Genomic DNA, 26952 nt, shown 5'->3' on the forward strand with positions numbered 1-26952 from the left:
AAAGACAAACACAAATCTATTCTGCAGCACTTAATAGGCTATAAATAAAGTGCTTTCCTCCTTTATGCAATTATTAGTAGTGCTGGGCAACGATTAACATTTTTAATCTTGATTAATCGCATGGATTTTTTGCGATTAATCGCGATTAATCGCATTGTTATGGCAAAGTTCAATAATGAATTCAAAAGTAGTGTATTGCGCACTTTTATTTTAAAACTACTGCTATATTAACAATAACATTTGGTTTGCACACTTTAAATAAATAAGGTGCTTTTTAACAGCAGTATTCTCTTTACACAGTAGCAGTTATATTTCTTGCACTATCTGTGCTCAGTGTGCTGACTGTATGTGAAATGTGTTCCACTGCTGTGCAACAGGAATACAATGTTTCAGCACGTTTCAGCAAAAATGTCTGTCTTCATGACAGTCAGAGCATGTGAATGCAGCTCTACTGTTCATCAATATAATGCTGTAACTCCGAGGTGATGATGGTTACCCAGCGATCAAAGACTAAAGACACTTTACGCACAATTTAGGTGTATTTTCCCTTTAACTCACGACCTGCAGGTAGCATGTTTTATACTTAATGTGAATATAATTCATACTTTGTTGGCATCTTATTCTGAAAACCGGATGTTAGTCTGAAGAAACCGGATGTTGTCTCACGTTAATCTTTCCGCTAACTTTCAAAATCCTTCGCTCGCTCCCGATCTGTGCCGTTTGAATGCGTTTACCGTGAATTTCAGCATATAGGTCACTAACATGTAATTGTCTGCTGAGTTGACCACGGAGATCTGCGTGTCTGCTGACTTTACCGCAGCGATGTCCAGTAGTCTCCATTCCTCCACCGCTGCCAGTGAGCAACGGACTTTCAAAATAAAAGAAACGCGCAATAAATATTTGTCGGCGTTAATTAATTAATGCGTTAACGCGATAATAACGCGTTGACTTGCACAGCACTAATAATAATACAAATGAGTTTGCAAATATATTGTGCAAAATATTTTTTTCTAATAGGCAATTCAAATTAACAAAATATTGATGGGGACAATTGTGTCTTTCCCAAACTTTGGTCGTGACTAGTCCCTATGAACCATATGCAAACCTACGCCCCTGATTACCGAGTTCGTGTCTATTCAATGTCAGCCTGTTTGTTGATGACATGAATTGGGTTTGGCCGAATAGATTTTAGATACAAGTGCATAACTGGAACGCCTTCATACTTTCATGAATGAACTTTGTCTAGCTGTTTAAAGTCATACTTTTTGTTATTGTCGTGCCTCCCAGGACTCCTCTGCACTGCGCAGCTTCATGTAACAGCGTCCACCTCTGTAAGATGCTGGTGGAGTCGGGGGCCGCCATTTTCGCCACGACAATTAGCGACGTTGAAACCGCGGCGGACAAATGTGAAGAAATGGAGGAGGGCTACACACAGTGTTCTCAGTTCCTCTACGGTGGGTAGACGCAGGCAGACACACGCTGAGCCAACCAAACTAAACGGGTCAGCTTTGTTTGTATCTATATCTATCTATATCTATATCTCTGCATCTCTCTCTCCCAGGTGTTCAAGAGAAGCTGGGCGTGATGAACAAAGGCTTGGTCTACACTCTCTGGGACTACACGGCCCAGCATGCCGATGAGCTGTCCTTCAGCGAGAGCGACGCCCTCACGGTGCTGCGTCGGCGCGACGACACTGAGACCGAGTGGTGGTGGGCGCGGCTTAACGACCGCGAGGGATACATACCCAGGAACCTGCTGGGGGTGAGAGAACACCAACTGACACCTTGACGTAGTTCCTTCTCTGCTTGTGCCTGCCACAGAAGTTGGCCAAGAGACAAGAGTTGGACAGCAAATCGCGATATGCCTGTCGTGCCGAGCTATGGTCGCTAAGATTGGACATTGGACAGTTTAGCAAACGGGTAATGTGCACAGTGTCAAGTAGTTTCCGTCAAAACACAAAAATATGTGTGCAAAATGCATAAATATAAAGAACAGCGATTGTCCAATCTCTGCCCAACGGCACAGCAGGCATATCAAGATCTGTGGTGAGTAATCAGCTCAACACAATAAAGTCAGGAAAAGAAATGATTCCTTAAATAAAAACATCTCAACTTGATCTGTGAGAAAAATATCCAAAAATGTTTAGCACAGGGTGGGAGAATTCAATTTCAATTCACGAATTTATCCCGACACCGTCAGCCTTCATGATGTTCAGACACCTTGAGAACAATGTTAACATGATGCAATAACCCTGCTCTCTCTCCCTCTCTCTCTCTCTCTCTCTCTCTCTCTCTCTCTCTCTCTCCCTCTCCCTCTCTCTCTCTCTCTCTCTCCCTCTCCCTCTCCAGCTGTATCCAAGGATCAAACCCAGACAACGCTCACTGGCTTAAAGCCCGGATCAGGAGCCACGTGCACGCTCGCAGAGGGGCGCATGCACACGGAGCAGAAGAAGAACAGCGGCATGTGGGCGTAAGCGTTAGCCCAGAAAGAAAGAACAAAGGATGGAGCGGTTCTGGAGGCAGACGGAGGGAAACAAAGCTGGAGCTCGTCCCTCTAATGAAGCAACGTTTTCCTGTTTGTTTGGATGTGATGCTGGAACCACGGAGACACTTTATGGTAGAATCATAATATATTTTCACTGAGTTGCTGCAGTAAAAAGAAATTGCCTGGATCTTATTTTTAGCAACAGTAGTTTGGCAACTTCACACGAGTTCAGCCGCATGAGAGAAGCCGAATAGAAAAGAAATGTAAAAAAAATACACAGCAGCTTTGTGCTCTCCGAGCTCCGAACATGAAACCACGAGCTTGGATTCCACAAGGCTCGGTCTGACTTTCATCCCAGTGATGCCGCTTTATTTTTGTACGGTGTTAATCCAAAACACCCCCCGAGGGATCTTCGTGAAGCCGAGCCCATCGGCTGCATTGCAATGAACACAGCATGTCGTCGGGACACACTGCCGCCCACCGTGTGGTGAGAAGATTTAAATGCAGTAGAGTTACAGGTGAAAGTGTGTGTGGGACGTGAAGTTGGGAGAGAGGAAAGTGAGACAGCGTGACGCTGAATGTGTGTTAAAGGAAGTTTCCAGGTTGTAAACGGAGCAGCTCTGAGCAGTGTTGGTCAGGAACAATGATGGAAGTGCAACCCCGAGACGAAGACACAAAAACCCAGCCTGCTTTTGATGCATGGTGGCTCAGGTCCACATCAACCCACGCGAGCACGAGCAGATGTTGACAATATAATATCATGGCATGGGTAAAGAGGAAAAAAAACAAAAGTTTTTTGTTTGAACTGACATCAGAAGAATATTTCGATTCAGATTTCACAAAATGATTAAAAAAAAAAAGAAGAAGCATCTGTGAGTAGTTCAGGATGTCTCAACCGTTTACTGGTTGCTGCTGGTACGAGAGGAGGAAAGAGGGAAAACAAGAAAGTGAGAAGTGTGTTTGTGAAATGAATTTGTGAAACCAAAGCAGCTACAAGAGGAGGAGGAGGAGGAGGAGGAGGAGGAGAGACACTATTTTCCTCATTTTTAATCAAACTTCTGCCACTTTTAGCCATTAACACACAGTACCTGGTCCAGACTGGGGCCCGGCACATATTGGTCCTCATGCTCAGGCTCTAACACTAACAATATTATAAAACAGCTCAGCACATTTTAAGCAAACCTCAGTTTAGAAGGTTGAAAATATAAAGTGCACATCATCCCTGGGCTCGCTGCGTTAGTGCTAACATGAGGCTAAACTAGCCGAGAGTGAATGAAGAGCCTCAAGTGTGAAAACAACTTGACTTTTCTGTTTCTTTGTATTCATAGTTACACATTTTGTTAGTTGTTGGAATGCATTAATCCCCTGATTTGTTGTTTTATTCAAACAATTGTTTTGTTTTTTCTATTGTTCTTATTCTTCATAGACACATTGATGTGTGTGTGTGTCAGTGCTGACGCCGCTCACTGCTGCCACCCAGTGCACACAAAGGTTTTCCTTTCACGTGCCGTGTGCAATACGAGGCCACAGGATGAGTGACGTTTGAAGTGTGAACGGCACATTGGTGTGAGGAGTGCGATCCATTCATTTGTGTACATGCAACCTGTAACTATTCAGTTAATGTATTATTATAATAATAATAAAGAATATATAATCCCTGCCGAGAATAAACACTGTGACTGATTCAGTGTGTGATAAAAACATAAAGAAGAAGAAAAGTCAACATAGAATGTCTCTGACATCCGCAGACACACACACACACACACACACATTCAACAAGCCTTGGTAATAAAAGTGGACTTTAGAAGGAAACAAAGTTCACAGGTCACTCAAGTCTCTGCACCGACAGCAGCTCTCTTCACTCGTAAGTTTATTTCTATTGATATTACCACCGTTGTCACACTGCAGACATAATGTGTGATTCACTTTGCATGAACTAAACCAACTTACTCATTTAAAAAGGTCAGAGGCTCGTTCAACCAGACGTTTCATCCAAACGTAAGTCAACAATGTATTCTTTATATACGCTGTTACCTAACGACGTCCAGTACAAGTTGGTGGCGTGACGTTAACGTTGCGTCTTTGGTTACTTTGGAGCTTTCTGTCACGTCATGTTTTAGTACGATTTTGCTGCGTCACACATTGTTGTTCAACCACTTTCATTTTTTTAATTCTACTGTGTGGAGGAAAGTCGCTTACAGACCGAGAAAATGTACATTTTCAGTACCACGCTGGAATGAGTGGAGATGTTACTCAGGATTATTCCAGTTCTTTTCCGTGTACATGCCTGCTATTAATTTGTGTTACTATTACTATGTCTCTGGCCGCACTTGAAGGCAGCGCTGGCCGTGCCTGGCCTCCGCTAGGACAGGAAACACTGTGACCACCTATTAACATAAAGGATCTGTCATAAAGTGTTGTTTCCTGTGGACTACCTGCTGCCTGCTGCTCATCTCCAAACCGCCTTGATGAAAATATCTCTTGAAAGGCCGATTGAAGTACTGGTGGCTAACTTTCTACTTTCACACATTCAACCTTCTAGTCACCTCAACACATTGTTTGGGCATATCAGCGGAATTAGGGGCACCATGGCGAAGCATTTCCACCTGAACACGCCGCTGCTGGAGAGCGTCGGCATGTCCAAACGCGTGGGAACCACCGTGTACCTGAAGATGGAGAATTCACAGCCCTCTGGCTCCTTCAAGATCCGTGGCATCGGACACCTCTGCCAGCAGGTAGGAGCCCTCCACCCTCTACTTTACTGCACCTCCATCATATCAGACACTGACTTGCCCTTTTTTAATTCATCGCTCTCTCCTGCAGCTCACCAGACAGTCCAAAGGAGTTGTCTGCTCTTCAGGTGACACAGCATGTTCATATGCACACTACAGTATCGATTGGTTGGACTATAATACAACATAATATGGTCTTTTTGAAGGTGGTAATGCAGGTATGGCTGCAGCCTACGTAGCCAGAAAAATGGGTGTACCGGCCACCATCGTCGTTCCCTCCTCGTCTCCTCAGCTGGTCGTTCAGAGACTCCAGGATCAGGGTGCTACTGTCAAGATTACAGGCAGGGTAAAGTACAATATGAATCATGTGTAAGTGCTGTCTTTACAATAAAAAAAAAGACAGTTTGGAGGACAAAATGAAGTGAAATCTTTTTAGGTTTGGGATGATGCCAATGCAGAGGCTCTCAGACTGCAAGAGACTGAAGGACTCACCTACGTTCCTCCGTTCGATCACCCGCTGCTCTGGTAGAAAAACACTCATCACAATTCATGTTTCCATGTTTCCCCGCAATGCGACTGCAAAAACTGCAATACTAAATGACTCCCTCCTCACACGACACACACAAACACACACACACAGGCAGGGCCACGCCAGCGTGATCGCAGAGGTCGCGACCTCCCTGGGTCCCGGCGTGAAGCCTGGAGCTGTGCTGGTGTCCGTGGGCGGAGGAGGGCTCCTCTGTGGGGTCGTCCAGGGCCTGAAGGACGCGGGCTGGACGGATGTACCCATCGTGGCCATGGAGACGGCGGGGGCCGACTGTTTCAACGCTGCGGTCAGGGCGGGGAGGTTGGTCACCCTGGATGACATCACCAGGTGAGAGGTTGAGGGTGTTCAGGTGTTTTATGGAATGCAACCGAAACTGACTTCCTCCGTTTCTCCACAGTGAGGCCAAATGTCTCGGAGCAAAGACGGTTTGCAAGAAAGCTTTTGAGTACAGCCGATGCAGCGAGCTCACCATCATCTCTGAACTTGTGACGGACCAGCAGGCTCTGTGTGCTGTCGAGGCATTCCTAGGTTAGTGTGTGTGTGTGTGTGTGTGTGTGTGTGTCTGCTTGAACGTGCGTTTTAATTGTCTTTTGACATGTAACACCTTGAATGAACAGGCCAAATAATCATTTCTTTTTTCATTTTGTAATGTAAAGCTCTGTTTGGTGTCATCTCGTAGACGAGGAGCGTGTGTTGGTGGAGATGGCGTGCGGAGCGGCGCTAGCAGCCGTCTACAGCGGACTCATACGCAGGTTACAGGACGAAGGTAACTCTTAATGCTATATTTGTTTATACATATATTTGCTTTCTCATCGTTCCTTTTCTTATACATTTTTGCATTATAGACTAAAGCCATATCCGTAGAATATGTTTAAAAACAGTGATTATGATTAAACTTACTGTCTATAGTAATTCCTTTCTGATGAGGGGAATCTTCTGGAGAAGATGATCAGTCTCGTTGCACTACTCTTCTGTTTGTAGGTCGGCTGCCGGCTCTCTTGGGCCCCCTGCTGGTGATCGTGTGCGGTGGCAGCAGCATCGACATGGAGCAGCTGAGCCACCTCAAACACAAGCTGCAGGCTTAAAGTACTGTATATGTGTACGTGTGTGTGTGTGTGTGTGTGTGTGTGTGTGTGTGTGTGTGTGTGTGTGTGTGTGTGTGTGTGTGTGTGTGTGTGTGTGTGTGTGTCTGTGACTGGCTAATGTTGGGCTACAACGGCTACAAAGATAGCATCAGTTCAGTGAATGACGTGTGGATGGATGACTGGAAGGAAGATGAATTAATAATAATAAAAAAGAGAAAAAACAATTACAGATATGTATCATCTTATTTAAAAGCAAATGTGTGATATTGGTAATTAAGAAATGTGTACTTAAGTAAAACTGTAATTCAAGTCACATGAAATATGAAAATGAGATTTCTTAGAACAAGAACACATTTATTGAGTTATAAATCATTCAGAGAGTTATTACATGTGAATGTGTTTCTAACGTGCTCCGCTCAATGAACTGTCAGAATGAAATGACTACATCTCCCCACATGGTGGTGTCACGTTCACTATTCAGAAATACACTTATTTCTGCTTTAAACCGATACTTGTTGATGTGACATCAGTTGTACATTAATTGTACTTCAGCACTGCCAGTCTGAAGCATTACAAAATACTACACTACACCCAGATATTTGTACATTCTAGTCTTCCCTTGGTCTTTTTCTAAATACACGAGCAGCCTCGGAATGATTTCCATCTTTTAAATGAAAGCCCCTCTAGTGCTGAACTGTTTGGTGTCATTCTCACCATCACATGAACTGTTTCCGCTCGGTCAGTTGGTGTTGTAGGAAGTTATTACCATGGAAACAGCTCCTCACTATTGTGTCTGCGTCAGAGAAGTCAAGGGAAAGAGTTTCATTTCACAACCCGCTGGTCGTCTTCGCCTTCTTCTCTCTCAGACAGCTGCACAATATATTAGGTTCATAACAAGTACAAGCAGAGAATACACTTTATAGCTCAACATTCTATAACATGTCTGTTAAAGAGCACCTTACGTGAATTATTGATCAAAACAAAAGATTTATTTTTTAAACATAGAAAACTGCATAGAAAGCAAATCCATATATAACGACGATAAAGACTTCTCTATAATGAATGTAAACTGGTATTCACACTGGTAAATTCATCAGTTTGAATTCATAACTCAAGATCTACTTACTAGGTTTCTTCCAGGGCTTTCAGTCACATCACATGGCCTTCATCTGCAGGTGGAGTTTTGTGGAGTTACTGTAAGATGCTCAGGGATGACAGACACTGCTGAATGACTGCAACACTGAATATGAAGTCTGGTTTTATTTTGATATTGTTTTTCTGAGATTTGTACAAGATGCACATCTCGTAGTTTTAGTAGTAGTAGGTTAGTTTATGGGGGCAAAAACACAACTTTCTGTTTGATCGGTCGTTCTAAACTGGAGGTGATTACCTTGAGGAATACTACCAACTGTAGTATTCCTCAAGCCTTTTATACACTGAATGCTTAGAATATTAAAGAGCTTCAAATCCATCATCACTCACTTGTTCCCCATTTCAAATCCATCCCGAGGGAAAGTCTCCCTAAAGCTCTGTACATCCTGTGTGTATAAATGTGTGTATAAATGTGTGTATAAATACATTTTCCTCATCAGTAAAACAGCCCTTAACATGTGATGACCTTCATCAGAAATATGCATGCACATACAAGAAATTTGAGTCGGTTCATTTGACATTTACAAGATTTCTTTTAAAGCGTTAGGTTTATTCTGAGGTGCTTGTTGCTAAGCGATACCTTTGCCTGCTTGGCATGAGTACATTTAATGTCAGACAGGTGTTGTTAGTGCGTGTGTTGTCTCTCATGCAGTCACAACGTGTGGCTCCTATGAATAACCAATGCTCCCGGCAGCACCGTAAGCAGCAGTGTGTAGTTCCCAGGAGCACCGTTGGTGTCCACAGCACAAGGGCATACATGGAGTGGACATGATTGTCCTGTAAATGCTTCTCTCCCGAGTCAGACTGTGACAAAACTGCCTCACAGTCCATCCGGGAGAAGACTGAAGGTGACACAGGAGGTGCTGTTGTAATGGGAGTAATTAGAGAGATATACATCGTGAGAAATGATCTTTTTCTGCCCGATTAAATAGCTGTATTATTCACATCCTCTCCTGGTCTAAATGGTCTACCTGACCCACAGCTGGTACTCCTCTGGTGAGTGAGATTTGCCCGCAGACGGAGGAGCTGATGGAGGTGCCAGCTCATTTCTATGACAACAGGAAGGAGCTGCTTTGATGAGCCCAGCAGAGGGCATTTGAGCGGAGCTGCGGCTAAAAATAGGACGAAGTAAACAGAATGAACGGAGGAGAGACAGAGATGGAAACAGCAGCATGTCTATCTATGCACACGGACATGTTCCTGCACACATTTGTTTGGCTCATGTTGTATATTTTCAATGTCCTGACAGACTGTATTCTGAATGTTGCGCCGTCCGTGTTTTTGTTCAACTGCCTTAAATAGTGACAAATATGTAAAGAAACAGTCATACTTCTTTTTGGTATCAGTAAACTCTAATTTGATAAAACATCTTTAACTCCACATCTGGAAAAGAGAAAGTCACTCTTATTATTTTTATCACAATGTAGGAGATGTTTCCAATTGGTCATTTGTGTAAATTTGCCAATTTAATAACTTTTAATTTAACTTTCTTAAATAAGGATAAGAGGTCAAGCTTGAAACCAACAGTATTATATCTTTACATGTTTTGGTGATTTGTTCTTTTTCATTTGTTAATTAACTTTATGTGCTTCTCGTACACAACCTTTGGTTTATTTTCTGACTTTTCTCTAATCTTTTTTTCTTGTGAAATACTGTTTGACCCTTTCAGGCCACTAAAAATAATTCATATACATAAATCGAAGAGGGGAAAAATCCCTCTTTGATTGACTCATGTGCAACGTATGACAGAAGGTCGCAGTGAGATGTTGCTTCATATTAAGGGGTTACAAGCAAAGACGTTGAGAATGAGACAAAGAGATGTTGAATACGTTGTATTTCTCCATTGTAAGGGAATTGCCATTCTTTGTGTTAAATGGTGTTCAGTTTGCAGCATGTCAGACATCTTCTAGCTGCGCTCATAAGGTGAGGAAGCTGTGGAGGATACTGCTGAAGCATAAAGATCGTGTCTGCCCTCCCCGATCATTGTGATGCTTTCATCAGCCGTCTCTCTGCTCTGTTTGACAGCTTTCCTGTACGTATAGGTCTCGCTAGTTAAGATGCATGTCAGATTGTATTACAGAGCATTTCTCAAATATGTAATCGGTGTGTGTCAGCGCATCGCACAGTACACCATCTTTATACGCATGCCAAATACTGTTACACGCATCTCTGCTAGACTGAAAATCAGGGTTCTAAAACTAGAGGCACAACAGAGTGAGGATACAGAGAGAGAGAGAGAGAGATTTGGTGATATTTACTCATGTTTGTGACAAGACATCACATGGTAGAGTCTCCATGGCAACCTGATGACGGCCTGGGAGTGTAATGAGACTAAATGTGTTTTAATATTGAGGTTCTTATGAACATTAACACCACACACAGTATAAGTAACATATTGGTCTCTGCTGCAGCGTGTGGGATTGGATGAAAAATAGAAAAGCAAGTCATGTTTCAATACATCCTCCAACTTCCTGTGTTTTTCTACTTTTCTAACGGAAAACAACGCTGTATTGAACAGATGTGGTCCTTAGTAACAGTGCCTAATGTCTGCTTTATGAATATTTTACTCCAGTTCTATATTTAACACCTTTACCAACTTTAAGATTCACACTACAGGGACACAAATCAAGCTTCACATGTCATCGCACTAATCACAACGTCTCAGGAGGAGTTGCTGTTGCTGCACTTCTGTTGCCTCATACAGCTTAATGAGCCAACTTAAATTAACTTTACGGTTGACTAAGCTAATTTACATGATTACGTTTTATCAGCATCTTGCAAATACAACTAAGCTAGCTCATTAGCTAAATGACATGCATGTGACTATTCAGTATTTGCATCTACTGCGGTTCTTAATGTATCTTAGCTGAAGCGTATTTACTTCTAGTTAAGCTACACTATTAAGTTGACGATAACAGACTGTCTCCCTTCAAATACATCACTTGCTGAGCTCGCAGTCATTGGTGTCGCACGTTTTCTCCTAAATGTACATTATGGATTGGACATTTGAACAGCGTTTGTTTCAGGCATGGGTGTTTAAAGAGAATACAGACAGCTTCCTCCTTCTAGTCTCATGGACTGTACCACGCTATGAATCTCCCCCCGGACTGTACCATGCCATGAATCTCCCCCCGGACTGTACCATGCTGTGAATCTCCCCCTTCCCTCACCCCGGACTGTACCATGCTATCAATCCCCCCCCCTTCCTCACCCTGGACTGTACCATGCTATGAATCCCCCCCCCTTCCTCACCCTGGACTGTACCATGCGATGAATCCCCCCCTTCCTCACCGCCCGCTTTGGTGGAAGCCCAAACAGAACATCATGGCGATTGATGGTAAGTGGGCCAATAACGCGTCTTCCTTCCTCGGAATTAACTTCAGCTGGAAATAATAAATGTCACAGCTGAATTCTTTCAAATAGTGATTTCAGGAGAATGGGGCTTTGGGTGGACTCGGTGAAAGTTGTTTTTCGTTTATTTTGCAGCGCTGTGTGTGTGTGTGTGTGTGTGTGTGTGTGTGTGTGTGTGTGTGTGTGTGTGAGTAGAGGAGACAGGTGGATCTTGTAGCGGTGGTGCTGAAAGGACAGCTCCGCTATTTCAACTGCATCACGTGTATTGAGACGGAGAGCAGCTGAAACGTTGTGTTTCTACTGTCAGTTACACACACACACGTGAACTCTGGCTGTCGGCTGTTGTCGGCAGTGGTTTCGTCGCCTCGCTGCCTGCTGCTACTTTACAACTTGGGTCAATGAGAGCAAACTTCACACAGACGGGCTTTGAGGTGTCAGTGCAATAGTGCTTTAGAAAGCTCTATTTCAGCTTTGCAGTATCCTCAGTACTGCGTTTAGCTCATGGTCACTGCGTAATAGATTATTTCCTGTGTGTATAATGTTGTGTTTTAGCGTCTGTGATTATTCCCAACAGACATTGTGCTTGTACACCTTCCTGTGCTTATATAACGTTGCAGGTCGTAAGCAGCTTTGGTGTGTTTATTCAATCAGTTTAAATATCACCATGCTTGCAGCTGTGGAATACAGCGCTTTAAATGTCAGCCGAAAGAGGCCACGATACAAATGACCTGCTTAAGAATATTAAAGAAGCATTTTCACTGTTCAATCTGATTATAAAGCTGCATTCTGTATTCACTGCAGTCATTTCTGGGTGTTTCCCAAAATACATAAATTTACGTTTTACCGTTGGATCGAGGTATTGAAAGCGAATCTGATCCCAGTCTTTTAAATGTTATCTTAGCGTAATGGACTTTATTCTATTTATCTCCGTGTTAGGAAAGAGCACACCAGGAAACAGTTGAACAGAAGGGAATAACGATAAAGTCACCATGAGCCGCGTCATGAGGGTCAGCTTTATACCCCTGCATCACTGAATCTCACCCAGCAGCCTCACTACCACCATACCTCCTCCAGCTCACCAGGCTGCCACACCTCGCCTGAGTGAGCTCATTCTACCCCCGCCCACTGTCCTGAACTTCCCACTACATTAGTCAGCAAAGTGCCATTTTCCTTAAAGGCCGTGACCATAGAGGGCCCCCGTCAGCAATATTTCATCGTGGCTAGTTGGCTCTGCTGAGATTTCTGCAGCAGCTGTTGGGCCGACTGACACCTGTAGCATCCAGAGGCCGAGCGATCCGCAGCAAGCGGGAGGCTGTGTTTCCGTCTGTACTCGTGATGTTAGATGAACATCACGAGGTGTCACAAAAAAACAGGAACAAGTTGTTTCGGCACTTTAGAGCAAAGAATGATGTTATGATGTTTTTTTTTGTGGCTGCATGAATCAGCGTTTGCAAGTAATTATGTTGTTCCCAGTCGCGACAGTGACGTATGTGTTGTTTTCGCCTTGTGAGTCTCTGTGTGTGTGAGTCATGAGAGACACCTGCTGAAGCAGGAACAGCCACAGCAGCACTTTGGAGAACTTTGCCAACTTTGTCCTGTGAGCAAATTTTGTCACCGCGATAGTGTCGCAACTGTGCGAGATCCGGTCATGGAACGGTACAGGTGCGTGGTTGAGATCGACATGAATGTTGAGTTTTGAAGATGGCCGTGGTCCCGAGCAAGAGCAGGGGAACAACGTTACTCAAAATCCACTGACTGTCAGAGAAGCTGTTATCCTAGTTTGTTAAAAAGACAGAGGGTTTTCTCCACTGCTCCACTGCTCAGCCCCAGTGACTGAGCTCTCCATGCATCCGCTCCTGTGACAAGCTGGGGCGACGCATCGATTGCAGGCCCCGATGGATTTTTTACATTTACTGGTTGAGCCCCGGTTTTGTGGCCGGCAGATCAGGCTTGGTATTCTCAGTGTGTGTGTGGTGTGTACAAAGCCTTGTCGAGCCCTGAGCCAAGTGACAGAGAAGGCAGAGCAGGAGGTGTTAAAGCTGTGGAAATATTATGTGCTGAAATGACAGCAACAGAGAAGCACTTTGTGCTGACATTTTAACAGTATCCTTCAAATCTCATGGAGTGCCTGAGACGTGTCACTTGTCCTCTGGTGCCTGTAACGACCAGCTGAGCTAAAGCCAATCAGGAATATGTGGCAGATCACATATGTTGTTTAGACTGATGAATGCAAACATTAAGGCCGCGTGTTTTCCATTAACCCCGTTGCTTCCTGTCAACGCTTTTCTTTCTCCCAGTTCCTCTCCCCTGCTTGTTTTGGAGAGCGAGATACAGGATATGTGGCGATAATAGCCAATATGTCTTCGGACCATTTGGGCTAATGTGCTGCAGTGAAACATTGTAACTGCAATAGGGCAATGCATTGTGGGCCCTATGTCCACCCTGCATATTTAAGTTAAGAGGCCGTGAGGAGGCCGCCGGTCTTTACAGTGACAGTCTTGATTATTTATGATGTGATTAAAGCTGCTCTCATCAATATCTTTGCATTAAAAATGGATGAAATGACTGCGCATACTGTAAAAAGGTCGTTCATTCCCTTCAGCCACAAGCGGCAGTTTTCAGTGAGATAGCTGCTTAGCGCTGAAAGGCAGACGGGCCGACCCTCGCATGGCTGCTTGTTTTGGAGAGCTAGTTAGCGACCTAGCGTGTGAACTCAGTGAAGTCATTAGCAGCGACACAGGTTCCCACGGGTCTTAGTGGAGGCTAAGACGGAGCTCAAGGAGTGTCCACAAACACGACTCTAAATTAATGCTAACGTTGCTTTTTTTTGTCTGCTCAATGCGTAAAGACCGCAACTGTCTGCCAACATGTTAGCTATATCAACTCAGGCAATAACATGCCACCTTTTCAACCTGTTGTTCCAAATGGCCCCAAAAAATAAATAATGCAGCTGAAAGTGTTATGATTGATGATGTAATGATTTCTTTATTTACTGTCTTGAGGCCCTGAAGATGATGGATGTATGCACAATCTCACGCTGAATTGTGGACACAGACCTCATTCCTTCGTTCCCGGTGGCTCACAGTGGTTTGATTGTCCTTGTTAATATTCCACCTATAGTGTTACGAGCAGAAGGCTAAAGTGCGGTGTGATAAACTGACAAGAGTCAGTGACAGTTAGAAATCCTTGCAAACTTGTCTCTAACTTTGAATTGGACATTTAGGTGTGAAAAGTTCAGTCTAGATTTGTCAGTTGGTAAGATTGTACACCGTTGTGTCAGATATTGATATTCAAGCTATACATTTAATTGTGTTCAGGCAGCAATGGTTGATATAATTCATAAGATAAAAAGGGGATTCATTGACACACGGCCCCTGTCTGTCGCACTAGCTGGATCATCACTGCAAAATGTCCTGGAAAATGATCCCTAGGAAGAAGTGTGAATCCTAATATTTGTCGTCTCAGGGCTTGTTGCCTGGCTGTGAGGCAAAGCGAGGGATTTGCTGCTCGGAGGAACGGAGTGCAGTTGACGTATTGATCAGCTCTCCGGTTGACACATGGCGAGGGAGGCTGGGAGTTGAATCGCAAGAAACAGAGGGATGTTCGGAGCTCGGATCACTTCATTCTTCTTAGAGCGGGGGTGTTAATCCAACGCTTGTTTTCAAACGCTGATGAATTTGTCCCGACAGAAATATGAACAGAAAGTCTGAAAAGAACATTTGACACTGAGGTTTGAGTTTGATTTGGGAATAACAGATTTGCTGGAAGAAAAAAAAAAACTTCAAATGCACATTTCTCATGTTTATTTTTACATCTTTTACTTCTGTATTGCTGTCTGCCTGCTTCTTTGTAGGCTCACGCTATTGTTACGACTTCACAGTGTTTGCGAAATGAATATTCTGCTTCTAAATTGGGTATGTGTGGCTTTGTCCGTTCTAAAAATAAGATATCAACTGGGCTACTTTGAAAGTGTGTTTCCATTGCCCAAAGCGACGGGCAGTGCTGGTAATGTAGAGCAAACGCTAGGCTGTTGCTCACAGGGAAAACGCCTGTACCACAGTGTGTGTGTGTGTGTCGTACTGCTGCAGTGTGCAGGACACTGTTGCTGCTTTATGAACTTACAGCTGAGCCGTCGGGTAAGCTGGCTAATCTTCGCCGTGTCCTCCATTTGCTAACTGGCTTAGCCGGAGCTCATCCTGAAGTCTGTAACGCGGCGCCTGTCACTGTGACAACACCCAACACGTTTAATGAACACAGACCTTCCCTCTGCCACTTTCAATGAAGGGAGTGAGTGATCGTTCCGTTAACAGACGCCGGCAAGAAATTTGGCTCGTGGGTGCGAATAAACCCAGACACCGCACATTAAGAGAGCTTGCTTCCCTCTGTCCAGTCCGTTTTAAACACTTCCTGCAGGCCTACTTTTAGTTATTAATCATAAAGCTGCACTGATTAACATTTTGATATGTTACGTTTGATGTCAAGGAGACAGAATGAGCACCCAACTCTCCAGTGCACTTCAGGTTTACGCAGCGTTTTAGTGTCTTTCAGCTCATTGTTTTGATTCACTCGGCTCTCGTTAGCGTTAGCAGGCAGCTGTTTTGTTAGCGAGAAAGCGGAAACTCACTTAACGCTATACCTGCCCAGCACCCAGCTGCAGAGGCGAACAGAGTAGAGGGCCAGACATGAGTGAGTCATAGCTTTGAGTTTGAAACTTAATGGGGCCAAGACCAGAAGTTTGTTTCCGCTGTTCTTTCCTCTCACAGCTGACCTCAAACAGCCGAATATCTGTCAGGTCAATTTCTTCAGCCCAACTTTCTTTGTCACGGCCTGGGTCCATCCCTCTGTCTCTTGAACCCAGACGCGTTGGCCTCAGCACCCAGAGGGGGGGGGGTGGGTAGAGGAGATTCCTTAAAGAAACTGGGACAAATCCTAAAAAAAGAATAGTGCCAGCCCGGCCCCCGGACGTCTGCATGAGGGAAGACTGTGAGGCCATGGACTTCACCTTGATTGAGCTTGCACAAGTCAGACACGCTCCCCGGTGAAGCCCAGGCGGAGAAGAACTCAGTATCTGCACGTATCGGTGCTTCAAATGGATTTCTGTCAGACATGAGAAGAGATCGTGTGAACCTCTCTCCGTGCACTGACGAGGTTTTTAAGAGACACTCGGTGCCCCCGTTTAGAGTGACAGCTCTTTGACAAACACTGCATTATACAGTGTGCAGGATTATTTCATCACAGTTGCAGCACCTGAAACGTCCCCCCACACGTACGTGTGACAATAATATTCATCTTTCTCTGCTTATTCCGCATAATGCAACTTTAGGTTGCCGTTTTTTTTGTTCTGCCATGTTTTGTTTGTGTTAATGTAACTTTGTGTTAACACTGAGGATGTTTCTGAGACAACAAAGTCACTTTGTGATTTAAATAATATCTCATTAGAAATAAAATAAAAATGTTACGAGTTTATAAAGAATGAAGAACACAGATTGCAGTCGGTATAAGTCGTCCCACGTGACAAACTACGCTAAACAGTTGGACTGCATACAGACAGCTTTTGGTTCAGCTTGTGTTGCAGAGGGCTACGCTGCAGCTGTACTTTATGAGGGTTATAAAATAATAACACAGAGGCTCCGCAGTCCGCACCAAGACGGCAACAACTTTATTATTACTCCGACCTTGTCAACAACAGCTTCACACAGCTCCCCTTTAAGATCTACAGTGAACATTAAAAAAGTCAAAGAGCGAGCTGATTGGATTTTACAACGACTTGCTGCCTACATTATGTATTAATGAGTATAATTTGTCGTTCTGTTCATATTCATTTTTCTAATGTGTTTATGACAAGTTTGTTAACGCAGACATTTTCCCATTAACGCATTCATTTGACATCAGAGGGTATGTTTTCGATATACGCATGTAGATAATTAAGACGGGACATGGGGGGGGGGGGGGGGGGGGGGGCTTGTGAAGGCTACATAGGAAACTTGAGTGCTGGTTAAAGGAACTTCTATTTAACAGATGGGAGAGAGATTGCTTGCGGTGGGATGTGAGCAACCGGCACCGTGTACCGTGTTCAAGAGCACATGCAAGAAAATGTTATTTTTGACAAGTGTGGTGTGTGTGTGTGTGTGTGTGTGTGTGTGTGTGTGTGTGTGTGTGTGTGGTGAGTGGAAGAGGAGTGAAAGAGCACAGGGAGCTTCCTCCCACACACAGCTGCCGTATCGATCTGCTGGACGACAGCAACAACTCTGCGTTCAGCTCCTAGTCGTGCAGGAGAGATTTTCAGACGGTAAAAAAGGAGAAAATTGGGCAATGTGTGCGCGTCTTACAAGCGTCACAGTTGAAGGCAGGCCGAGCTATTTGAAAGCTCAACCTGTAGACAGATCCCAGAGGCAGAGCTCAGAGACTGGGAGGCCCTCACAAGTGTGAGTAATAGCTCTGAATTGCAGTTACTGTCTGGAAGCCATTGTCTTTCTTTTACAAAACATTGTAATCAATTTAAAACATTTTTTATTTCTGGTCCCCAGAGGATGAATCCTAAAGACTTCCCCAAGAGTTTTTTTCTAGCGCTACCATGAGTTTTATATTTGTGGTGCTGGGTGAAAATATCTCAATAACTACTGGATTTATTTGGTGCGCACTTTCATGTCTCCCTTGGGATGAATACTAACCACTTTGGTAACCCTTAACTTTTCATCAAGTTTAGTTTTTGTCCTTTATGACCAAACGCGTGCACCATCCGCTGTAGCTGTGCTGTGTGTAGCGCTACTCTGCAGATATTAGCATGCTAACGCGCTAAACTAAGATGGTGTACATGGTAAACATTGTACCTGCTAAACATCAGCATGTGAGTGTTGTCAAAGGGAAAAGATTGACACGCTTAAGTTAGCATTTAGTTCAAAGCACTTGTGCCTGATGCTATTGGCAATTCACAGAAGGCCCAATTCAGCCCACTGCAAAGGTCTGAATCCCATATCATGTCCTGCAGAATGTTAATTTATCCAAAACGTATCCACAGCAACAATATGGGCTGTGTTAATGTCAATACGATGTCAGCATACAGTGCAAACATGCGGTGTGTATCAAATACAATAATGTCCAGTTCTGTGAATACATCTTCTTTACTGCGCTATAATATCGCTCCAAAGTCCAGTCGTCAGTCCAGCCTTGTGTTTGATTTTTAATGTAATCATCAAACTAAACATTAGAAGAAGAAAGATTAGAATAATTCCATCCAGAGGTAGCTCATGGTTTAGGATCACTGAGCTGTACCGGCTATAGAACAAAGCTTTGAGGAGTCTAATGACACACAGATCCAATCCAGGTGGACGGAGGATCTCAGGCCTTCGTGTCTGTTGCCTGGTGCTAAGCTAAGCGGCTGCTCATGCTATTGAATGGAGGCCGGGGCGGGGGCAGTGTAACTGGAACTGCGATGTTTGAGGGTAACAGAAATAAAGGGACGGCGTCCGCTCAGGTGCTCTTTGGGCGCGCGGTTGTGTCCGAATGGATGGCGGCCGATACGCAATAGGACGTTTTATTCTTTTGTTAGAGATCGCTTCAAGAGCAGAATTATATTTCTCACATAGAGTAGACGACTACTACCACGACACCTTCCCCTGCGGACGCCTCGGGGAAACCGATCAATCATCTTCATGTTCTGTGATCGTGTGGCGGCTCGTGAGCCTTTCGGCAAATGCTGAACACATTTTACTGCACTGTGTGTTGAACCACAGTAATGTGACACATTATGAAGCCCTGATATCTCCTCCTTTAACCCTCCGTAACGGACGGACGTGAGAGTGGTAAGAAGCGTCTCATTCAACTGGCAGCAGGAAAGTGCTATAATAACAAAATGAAAGTGGAGCTAAAGATAAAAGGACGTAAGAGCTGTAAATGAGTTCTAGTTAAACCATGTTAGGTTAAAAAGATTGACTGGCAGCAACTCCACTTATTTGTGGATCTAAAAACCAAAACCAGCCTTCATGTAAAGCTCCTCTGTCCACAGAAGAACAGCAATCCAGCTGGAGCTGTCAGTCTGCTGTCATCAGCTGCTCCTGAAACATTTATGGACCGTATGTGGGCATTTAGAGCTTTCCAGATATTATTAGAAAACATAATTAAGCTCCATGCCGGTGCCATTTTAGTCATTTTAGCCATCATGTGCAGGCTGTTTGACTGAGTCTTATTTTAAAGTCAAGCAGCTTGACCACCACTATCAGACTCTTACCATCCAGCCTCTGTCAGCGTCTTATACCTGTGTTGTTCACGCGTCTGTGTCTAAATCTGTCTAAATGTTCCAACATGATGTACACGTGTTGCCACGATGTTCGTTCTGTCTGCTGTCTGTCGCCGTCACAGTGTGGCTCATTGAAACTGCATTGTCTTTCCAGGTGGCGAGCGTAACTGTGGAGTGCATGAGCTGATCTGCGTCAGAAAAGGTAGGGCAGATCAGAGCTCTGGGAGGTTGACCTCTGACCCCACACTGTTCCAGCGTGTTCAGGCTTCACTGTCGTGGGACTGTGACGTTTGTTTGAGCCTTGTTTTGTTGTACGTGTTCACTGCCTGTGTCCATTGTGTTTTGTCTAGAACTGCACACTTAAAATGTCAAAATTAATGTCATATTCAAGTAAAGAAAATGTAAAATTCAAGGCATGACAGATTGCTTTTTAAAATGTTACACATTGTTAGTTTGTCTACACTGTTGCCAGGGAGATTGAGGCTATTTTAGTGACTTTAATTGTAGTCTAAATAAATGAAAAACATATCTAATAAGTTAATAAACTTGCGACATTAAAGCTCTAGTCAGACTGGAGTACATGGCAAATATGGTCACACTTAAAATGACAGTGTGATATTGTGTACATATGGGGGAACTATTGAAACACTGGCATCTATTTGGAGGTTTAGGGGAAGAAGTACAAGAAATAAGGGAATTACAAATGTGTTACGCAGGGACATAAAAATAGATGACATCATACATAATCTTTTTTTTATCACCTAGCACGTATTGAATAATTACAGAGGGCACACAGAAGAATAACATGTTTTGCCTCTACGGTCTTTAACGATATAAGTCGTGAAAAGGAGACATACTTCACGTGGCACCTTTGCTTTAAAAAAAAAAATGAAATAGAAGAAGATAAAGAGTTTTGTTGTGCTCACACCAGAAAGCTCTGAGCAGGTTCTCTGACATTAGTTTTGTCAGATACTGTAGATCTTCCATCAGACCCAAAAACGACATGACAGTTCCCCGGTGTCACACACGTACTGTAACGTTTCAAAGCTAGAGGAGTTCAACCTCTTCACAGGTGTTGAAAAATGATTCACGCACTACTAACACTATGTAAGTACTCTGTAGATAAACACATTTCACCATTACATTGTTTAAATGTAAGACTAATTGATCATTCTAAACGTATAGCTTTGCAACATTTACTGTGAGGACATGTTGTGCTTCTTGTAATGACACAAAAACTGGAAGCATTGAAGGTCATGATGGTGCGGCAACTATAACGTTCTGCAATAACAAGCTTTTAGCAAACGGGGCTGGTTAGAATAATCATAATCTCACATGTTGAGTCAGAGCACTCAGTGCCTCTCTTTGCCACGGCAGTGTTCATATGCTGGACGGAGATGAGTCTCTCTTTTAAACCCCAAACATACACTGTGATGAGCACCCTCTGAAACAAGGGTGCTCATCACAGTGTATGAGCCGCCTGGATGGTCTGTCTGGCTGTGTGTGTGTGTGTGTGTGTGTGTGTGTGTGGCTACTCAGTAAGTACTGCGCTTCGAGGCATTGTCTGAACATGTGTGGGAGTGTGTATGGGAGTGCTGGTGAGAGTGCCTGCAGAGTGTGTGGGTGTTTTTGTGGTTTTCGAGATGGTTTTGTGCTTTTTGACATTCAACATGGCAACTGTTTCCATGCGGACAGAACCCAGCAGAGACCATATAAAGCAACTCCCAGAACTTCAGACTGAAGCACTTTCACGTATGTGCAGCAGGTTCTCCGCACGTACAATACGAGTGAGCAAATGCTGTCAAAAACATCCCCACACCCACACACCGAAACATTACCGACAACCTTAAGAACCCAGCAGCAGCACAGCATCATGAACCAGCCAGCCATCTTTCTTTTTACAGCCAAGGCAAGGCAACAAGGTCAGTTGAGTAACCCCGATGTCCTTCTCCCCAGAACGTCCTCGTGCTCCTGAGGGTTCTCTAAGTGTGTCAGAAATCCCTGTGTCGAAGCACGCCGGCTCTCATTCGTAATGCTGGTCGTCTGAGATTGTCCTGATTACGATGCTAATGTTATAAACGGGCGTTTCATTGGCTCTGACTAAAGATGGACAGTATTTGTAGCCGCTGTAGTTTCATTTCAGACCAACATGCCAACCGTCAGATCCAGTCGAGGCTTCCCAGTCGTAGGGATGAGACCCCCCCGCTCCTTCTGTCAGGATTAGGAATGCACCGATATCAATATCAGGGTGTTTGGATGTCTGGGTGTCTGTGACAATGGAGCCTATTTATGTAATTCAGTTCTACTCTATACATTTGACTTGAATTTGTTGCTGCATTAAACAGAATTTAATGCAAATAGAATTCCTGTTAATTTCGAGGATTCCTTGTTACGAAGTTGCTGCTGTACGAGTAGTTATTTCAACAATAAATAATAATTCAGTACATTTATTTCAATGTATTTATTTGTAACAATTTGTTTTGCAAAGTCAGGAGCGCAACGTTTGAGTCTAGCGGGACGTTGCCTTCACATAAAAGAACGATCCCGGTACAGCGTATTGATCAAACCCCGGTATCGGATCAGCGCTCTCTATCAGCCCAGGAATGGCTGCCGGTATCGGGGCCCAAACACTCGGATTGGAGCATCCCCAGTCAGGTTGTGATTTTCTTGATGCACAGTGCAGAAACCTTTCTGTGACCTACATACAGTACCTTCCATTTGCTAAACACAAGGAAGGGTCATCGCGTCCTTGGACGGTGACCGGTGATTGGACAGTCTTCCAGTTAATCCTTAATATCTGACTGAGCGTCTCGTGCAAATCAGTTGTTGCAGCAGGTTATTCTCAACCTAAATTGCCTGAACCAAAACTGACTTTCCTCTGAAACACATGTATAACACCGACAGTCTCCCAACAGCGAGGACATCTGATGATTTCACTTCATTTCATCTTCATAGGTCATCATTACATATTCATATATTTAAAATTGTTCAACATATTATTAGGAGTTGAATCCACTCAGTTAACTGTGATCATCGTGATGAGGGCGCAATGTGAAACGTGAGTTGTTGTTCTGCGTTGAGGCATTTCTTTACTCTCGTGTTCTCACGGTTCTCATCTTAACCTCCAAATCTGGTCGACACATTCACTTTACTCTTACACATGCGTGTGATACAGTTTGTCACCACTACAAGGTTGCTCTCACACATTATTGATCTCTGAGCTTCTTGTGTAACAAAAGTCCGCCCCCACACATTGTGTAAGTATCTCAGTATCTTAATGGAATACAGTGGAGTTGGTTAAATACGTTGCACTAGCTGAAACTGAATGTGTGTGTGTGGCTGCAGTAGTTAGTGTCCTTAAAATGATGTCTGCTGTTTGTTCTTTTTTAAAACATCTTACTTTGTTATATAATCATGTTTGATATTTTATCTTTTTAAAATCATACAATGTTTGACTTATCAGGGTTATTACCAATTAGTTCCAGTTAGTAAACGCAGGTTTGAATACTAAACGAGCAGCAGCTTGTATGCAAGGTGAGAATCTAAACACTCTAAATGACTTGTTGCATTTGAATTAAGCAGTGAGTTTCTGTTTCGTAAAAATCAATAAGAAAAATGAGAAGTATCACTGACACTGTGTTGCGTCACTTTGACTGCAGTGCTGGCATCAAGTCCAACGTTGAACACAAACACGGAGGAAAACAAGAAGAAGAATATTGTAGCCTCAAGTCACGGAGCCCAAAGTAAAGAAAGTGTCTGCAGGCTTCTGTGGCTGAATATTCTTCTCCCTGTTTGAAGCAGTTGGGGAACGACAGAGAGCAGGATCCTGCTCCATCTGTGCTGTGAATAATTCAGTCAGCGGCGAGAAGCCGGTGCCGTGTGAGCAGACAGGCATTCCTCCTGGTCCCACCTCGCCGTGTGACCAAACATCGTGGGCTCCCGACACTAATCCAGCCTCAGTACAGCCCGGGCACATTTTACAGACGATAACTCAAATCTTCTATTAAACGTCAAACGGGAGCTGGAAATAAGAGCACAGCCGGTTATGTAGCGTTCTTTTCTGGTTCTTTAAAAGTAGTGAGTCCGGCTGTTAGTATTTAACAGCGGTACTGTTAAAGAACAGTTCGCAGCTCCTTGATTTTATCTTTGAGAAATTTAAGAACTACTATGATAATAACCAGCCTTTAACTACACTACAGGCTGAAACAAATGCTAACATGCAGGCGGGGGAGTGCTGGCTGAGTCCAGCTAATTGTTGCAGGCATCATGTGGGTTTTTATAAACGACAGAAAACATCATCACCGTCATTGATCGGAAAATAAGACGTCATCTAAGTACACTTTCTTGCCAAATGAGCTCATTTATCCTCCATCTGTACCGAGGCAGTCGTTTGGTTTAATTGAACCAAATGGACTTTGCATACAGTCATTTCCGTGCTGCGAAGAGCTTAATACATCATGGTGAATGAGCTCAGCAGCCATTTAAGAAGTGGACGATTTATTCTTTCTAATTGCACCAAAAGAAAATCTTTTGTGCCTTTTTTCTTCTCCTTTGCTCTTAAAATATCTCTTTTGTCACCTGTCACTTCTCACTTGTATGAGCCTTCAGTAGTCAACACTTGACTTCTGTAAATTATTACCAGTCAGGAGTTCAAACTGCATCACTCCTCTAATGAGGCTTTAGTTTGCTCTTCATGAGGAGGGCTACACACAGTGTTCAATCAGTCGTATCGTGTCTTTAGTGCTTCTCCAGGGAGCTTTCTAAAAATAACCCTGAAGATATCATTGACATTATTTCAGCTTATGCTCAAACATTTATAAAAGAAAACAAACATGCAGTTTAAAAGGTGTGGACATATATCAGGCAGGGAGAGTCTAACCAAATGATGCCATTAGTTGCATTATGGGAGTTTTAGAATCCGGTGTGTTTGGAGCTGAGAATCAGTATACACACCGGCCTCTGCTTCTTTGGTTTTGAATATTTTATTTTCTCTCATAAATCATGACTTGACTATTTTAAATCCTAAAGAGTTCAACTTTGTTTGATCATTTTAAAGCATTCATTATAGGTTTTGTCATGTGTACGTGGGCCTGGGGTGGACGCATCCTTTCCCCTTTCCACTGCATTCCACAATCCAAATCCCTCTCATCGTCATGCTCCCCCTGCAGAGAATACAGAGCAGTGCATACGTTTGTTGTTTCTATCACAAACTCTGTGTGATAAAGTTTGTATGCAATGTTCACACATAAAGCCTGCATGAGAAGCCAGGCACCGTGTTCGCCGTTTCATCCCATAATTCAACGTTTCACTGTATTTGCTGATCCCCCACATTGTCCTCACTGACCACACACATGATGTGAGGCAATTTTTATTCTATTCTTCAGTCATTTGCAAAGACACAATCGTCTTGCATAAGTCTTTGCAATGAGTCACACTCAACAGACATGGCTTCAATAGGGGACCATTTACTTCCACTTTCCTGTGTCGATACATCCGTGGCGCTGTCCGTGGTGCTGAAGTAATTAAGACTTTTTCTCTGAGTCCCGCCCTTCTGTCAGTTTCCTCTTGGATCTGTAACATTCTCTAAACAATATTCATAGCTGGGGGATTTGAAAATATAGCTGTGAAAATGATCTTTCAAGAGCACTTGTTGGACAATAAACTCGTCTGTGTGTGTAGCGGCTCTGACGTGACAGCGGTTTGCACTGATGCTCCTCCATCATGCAGATACATGCATCCTTTTGAATTTCCCTCACAGGGACGTTTTCAGTATTATGGAGCACTTCTGTCTTTTGATGTGCGACAGCTTGTGAGCAGTCATCTACCCTCTGTGACCCCCCTCTGTGTGTCACAGATTACAACACATTATTTTTGCCGGTGTAAAAACTTGAGCTCCCTGCAGGAGGTGACAGTCAATCTCCGGGAATTGAAGGTTGACTGCTCCTGAACTTTGGTCCAGGTCCATGAATTGAAATCGTTCCACTTCATTACTTTGGCAGTATTTTAAGTGTGTAAAGGGTTAAACTGTCGGCAGCGGTTGAAGACATTAAGCTCGTTTGATTGCTCGGGTTGATCTGCTATCAGAGAGACAAACGGCGTTCCGATGGCTAAGACGGGAAGCCTTCCCTGTGACCACGGCCGATGATGACGCAGCACCTCCACGAGGGTGTTGGAAGGTCAAATATGAGGTGGAAGGTCATACAGATGTCTGACATCTGGAAAAAAAAGAGCTCCCTCAGATCGTCTTCATCAACAGGGTTCGTTCTGCTTTCCTGTGACAAAATATGTGATCGTGTTTGTACTCCGAACCAAAACCGTATCTACTGAAGTGTGGCAGTCAGTGTAGCGTTTAATGAGATCTGACTCGCCTGTGTGTCTGGAGTCTGGAGTGACGCTGCACCTGAACCTGTTGCTATGGCAACAGACCGGTTGTGTCTCTACAGTGACACAACCTCTCTCTCTCTCTCTCTCTCTCTCTCTCTCTCTCTCAACTCTACTTGTTTTCTGTCTCTCTCATCTGTCTTGAACTGATGTTTTATGGAAAGTGGGTCACATGCTTATTTTAAGGTGCATTTGAGTGTTCCAGTAAAACATTCATTGTACTGTGAAAAGGGCATCATCAACCACATTCATTGTAATATTTAACATTAACTCACTGAACTAATAAGACTGCTTCTACCGTCCTTTGCGCTCTCTGTGTGTTTACCACAATGTGTGCATGTCCAGCACCAGAATGAATTTGTGCTGCCTACACTATCATTTTCATGTTAGCATACTTTGCAAACATTCCTCACTTCAAATTAAAAGAACAGCGCAACATTTTGGGGAATACGTTCAGCCATGATCTGACTTGTTGACCACAATTACGCCTGCGTCTTTTGGCTATGGCGTGGCGATATTTGACTGCAGCGACTTTAACTCGGCTTTCTGCGTCTCAGTCTCTCCAGAGGTGCTGGGGTTTCTGACAGCCATCGGACTCTTCATCATCCTCGTGACCCTCCTGTTCTGGTACCTCAACAACAAGTTGGCTCTAGAGAACCCAGGGAGCCTTCAGTGCCTTGATGACTTCAGGAAAAAGAACGAGCTGCAAGGTGAGCCCGCGTTTACACACCTGCACCTTCAACATGTGCACATATTTCAACATGTCACATACAACTTGGAGGCGTTTCCCATGCTAGTGCATTTCCCATGCTAGTTTCCACTTTGGTGATGTGCCTCACTTTACAGCGTTGCTGGTGAGTTTAGGCCACTAGCAAATGTGAAATAGAAAAGCCTGACTTCTTGAAGCTGTTACATTTTGAGTTGTCTATTCCGGTATGTTCCCCATTCATCTGACTGCTGAGGACAGGACTGACATCCGACTAT

The 26952-nt window shown here is 43.8% G+C and overlaps 2 protein-coding genes across 2 annotated transcripts in view; both read left to right on the forward strand.

The window, feature by feature from the left end:
• LOC306706860 (apoptosis-stimulating of p53 protein 1-like) overlaps positions 1–4143 on the forward strand; it is a 43568-nt gene extending 39425 nt beyond the window's left edge. The window contains 3 exon segments of the mRNA XM_079174092.1: positions 1288–1454; positions 1562–1761; positions 2349–4143. Coding sequence (XP_079030218.1) covers positions 1288–1454; positions 1562–1761; positions 2349–2390 — 409 coding nt within the window. The 3' untranslated portion in view covers positions 2391–4143.
• Positions 4144–4311: 168 nt separating this feature from the next.
• Positions 4312–26952, forward strand: part of syt14a (synaptotagmin XIVa) — a gene marked incomplete at its 3' end in the record, with an annotated part of 38691 nt that continues 16050 nt past the window's right edge. Inside the window, exons 1-11 of the mRNA XM_079174974.1 lie at positions 4312–4348; positions 4447–4482; positions 5027–5219; positions 5308–5344; positions 5423–5562; positions 5653–5741; positions 5857–6090; positions 6161–6291; positions 6443–6529; positions 19742–19789; positions 26526–26678. Coding sequence (XP_079031100.1) covers positions 5073–5219; positions 5308–5344; positions 5423–5562; positions 5653–5741; positions 5857–6090; positions 6161–6291; positions 6443–6529; positions 19742–19789; positions 26526–26678 — 1066 coding nt within the window. The 5' untranslated portion in view covers positions 4312–4348; positions 4447–4482; positions 5027–5072. The remainder of the gene's footprint in view (positions 4349–4446; positions 4483–5026; positions 5220–5307; positions 5345–5422; positions 5563–5652; positions 5742–5856; positions 6091–6160; positions 6292–6442; positions 6530–19741; positions 19790–26525; positions 26679–26952) is intronic.

This window comes from Pholis gunnellus, assembly GCF_910591455.1.
Source record: "Pholis gunnellus genome assembly, chromosome: 15".
Lineage (NCBI taxonomy): Eukaryota > Metazoa > Chordata > Actinopteri > Perciformes > Pholidae > Pholis > Pholis gunnellus.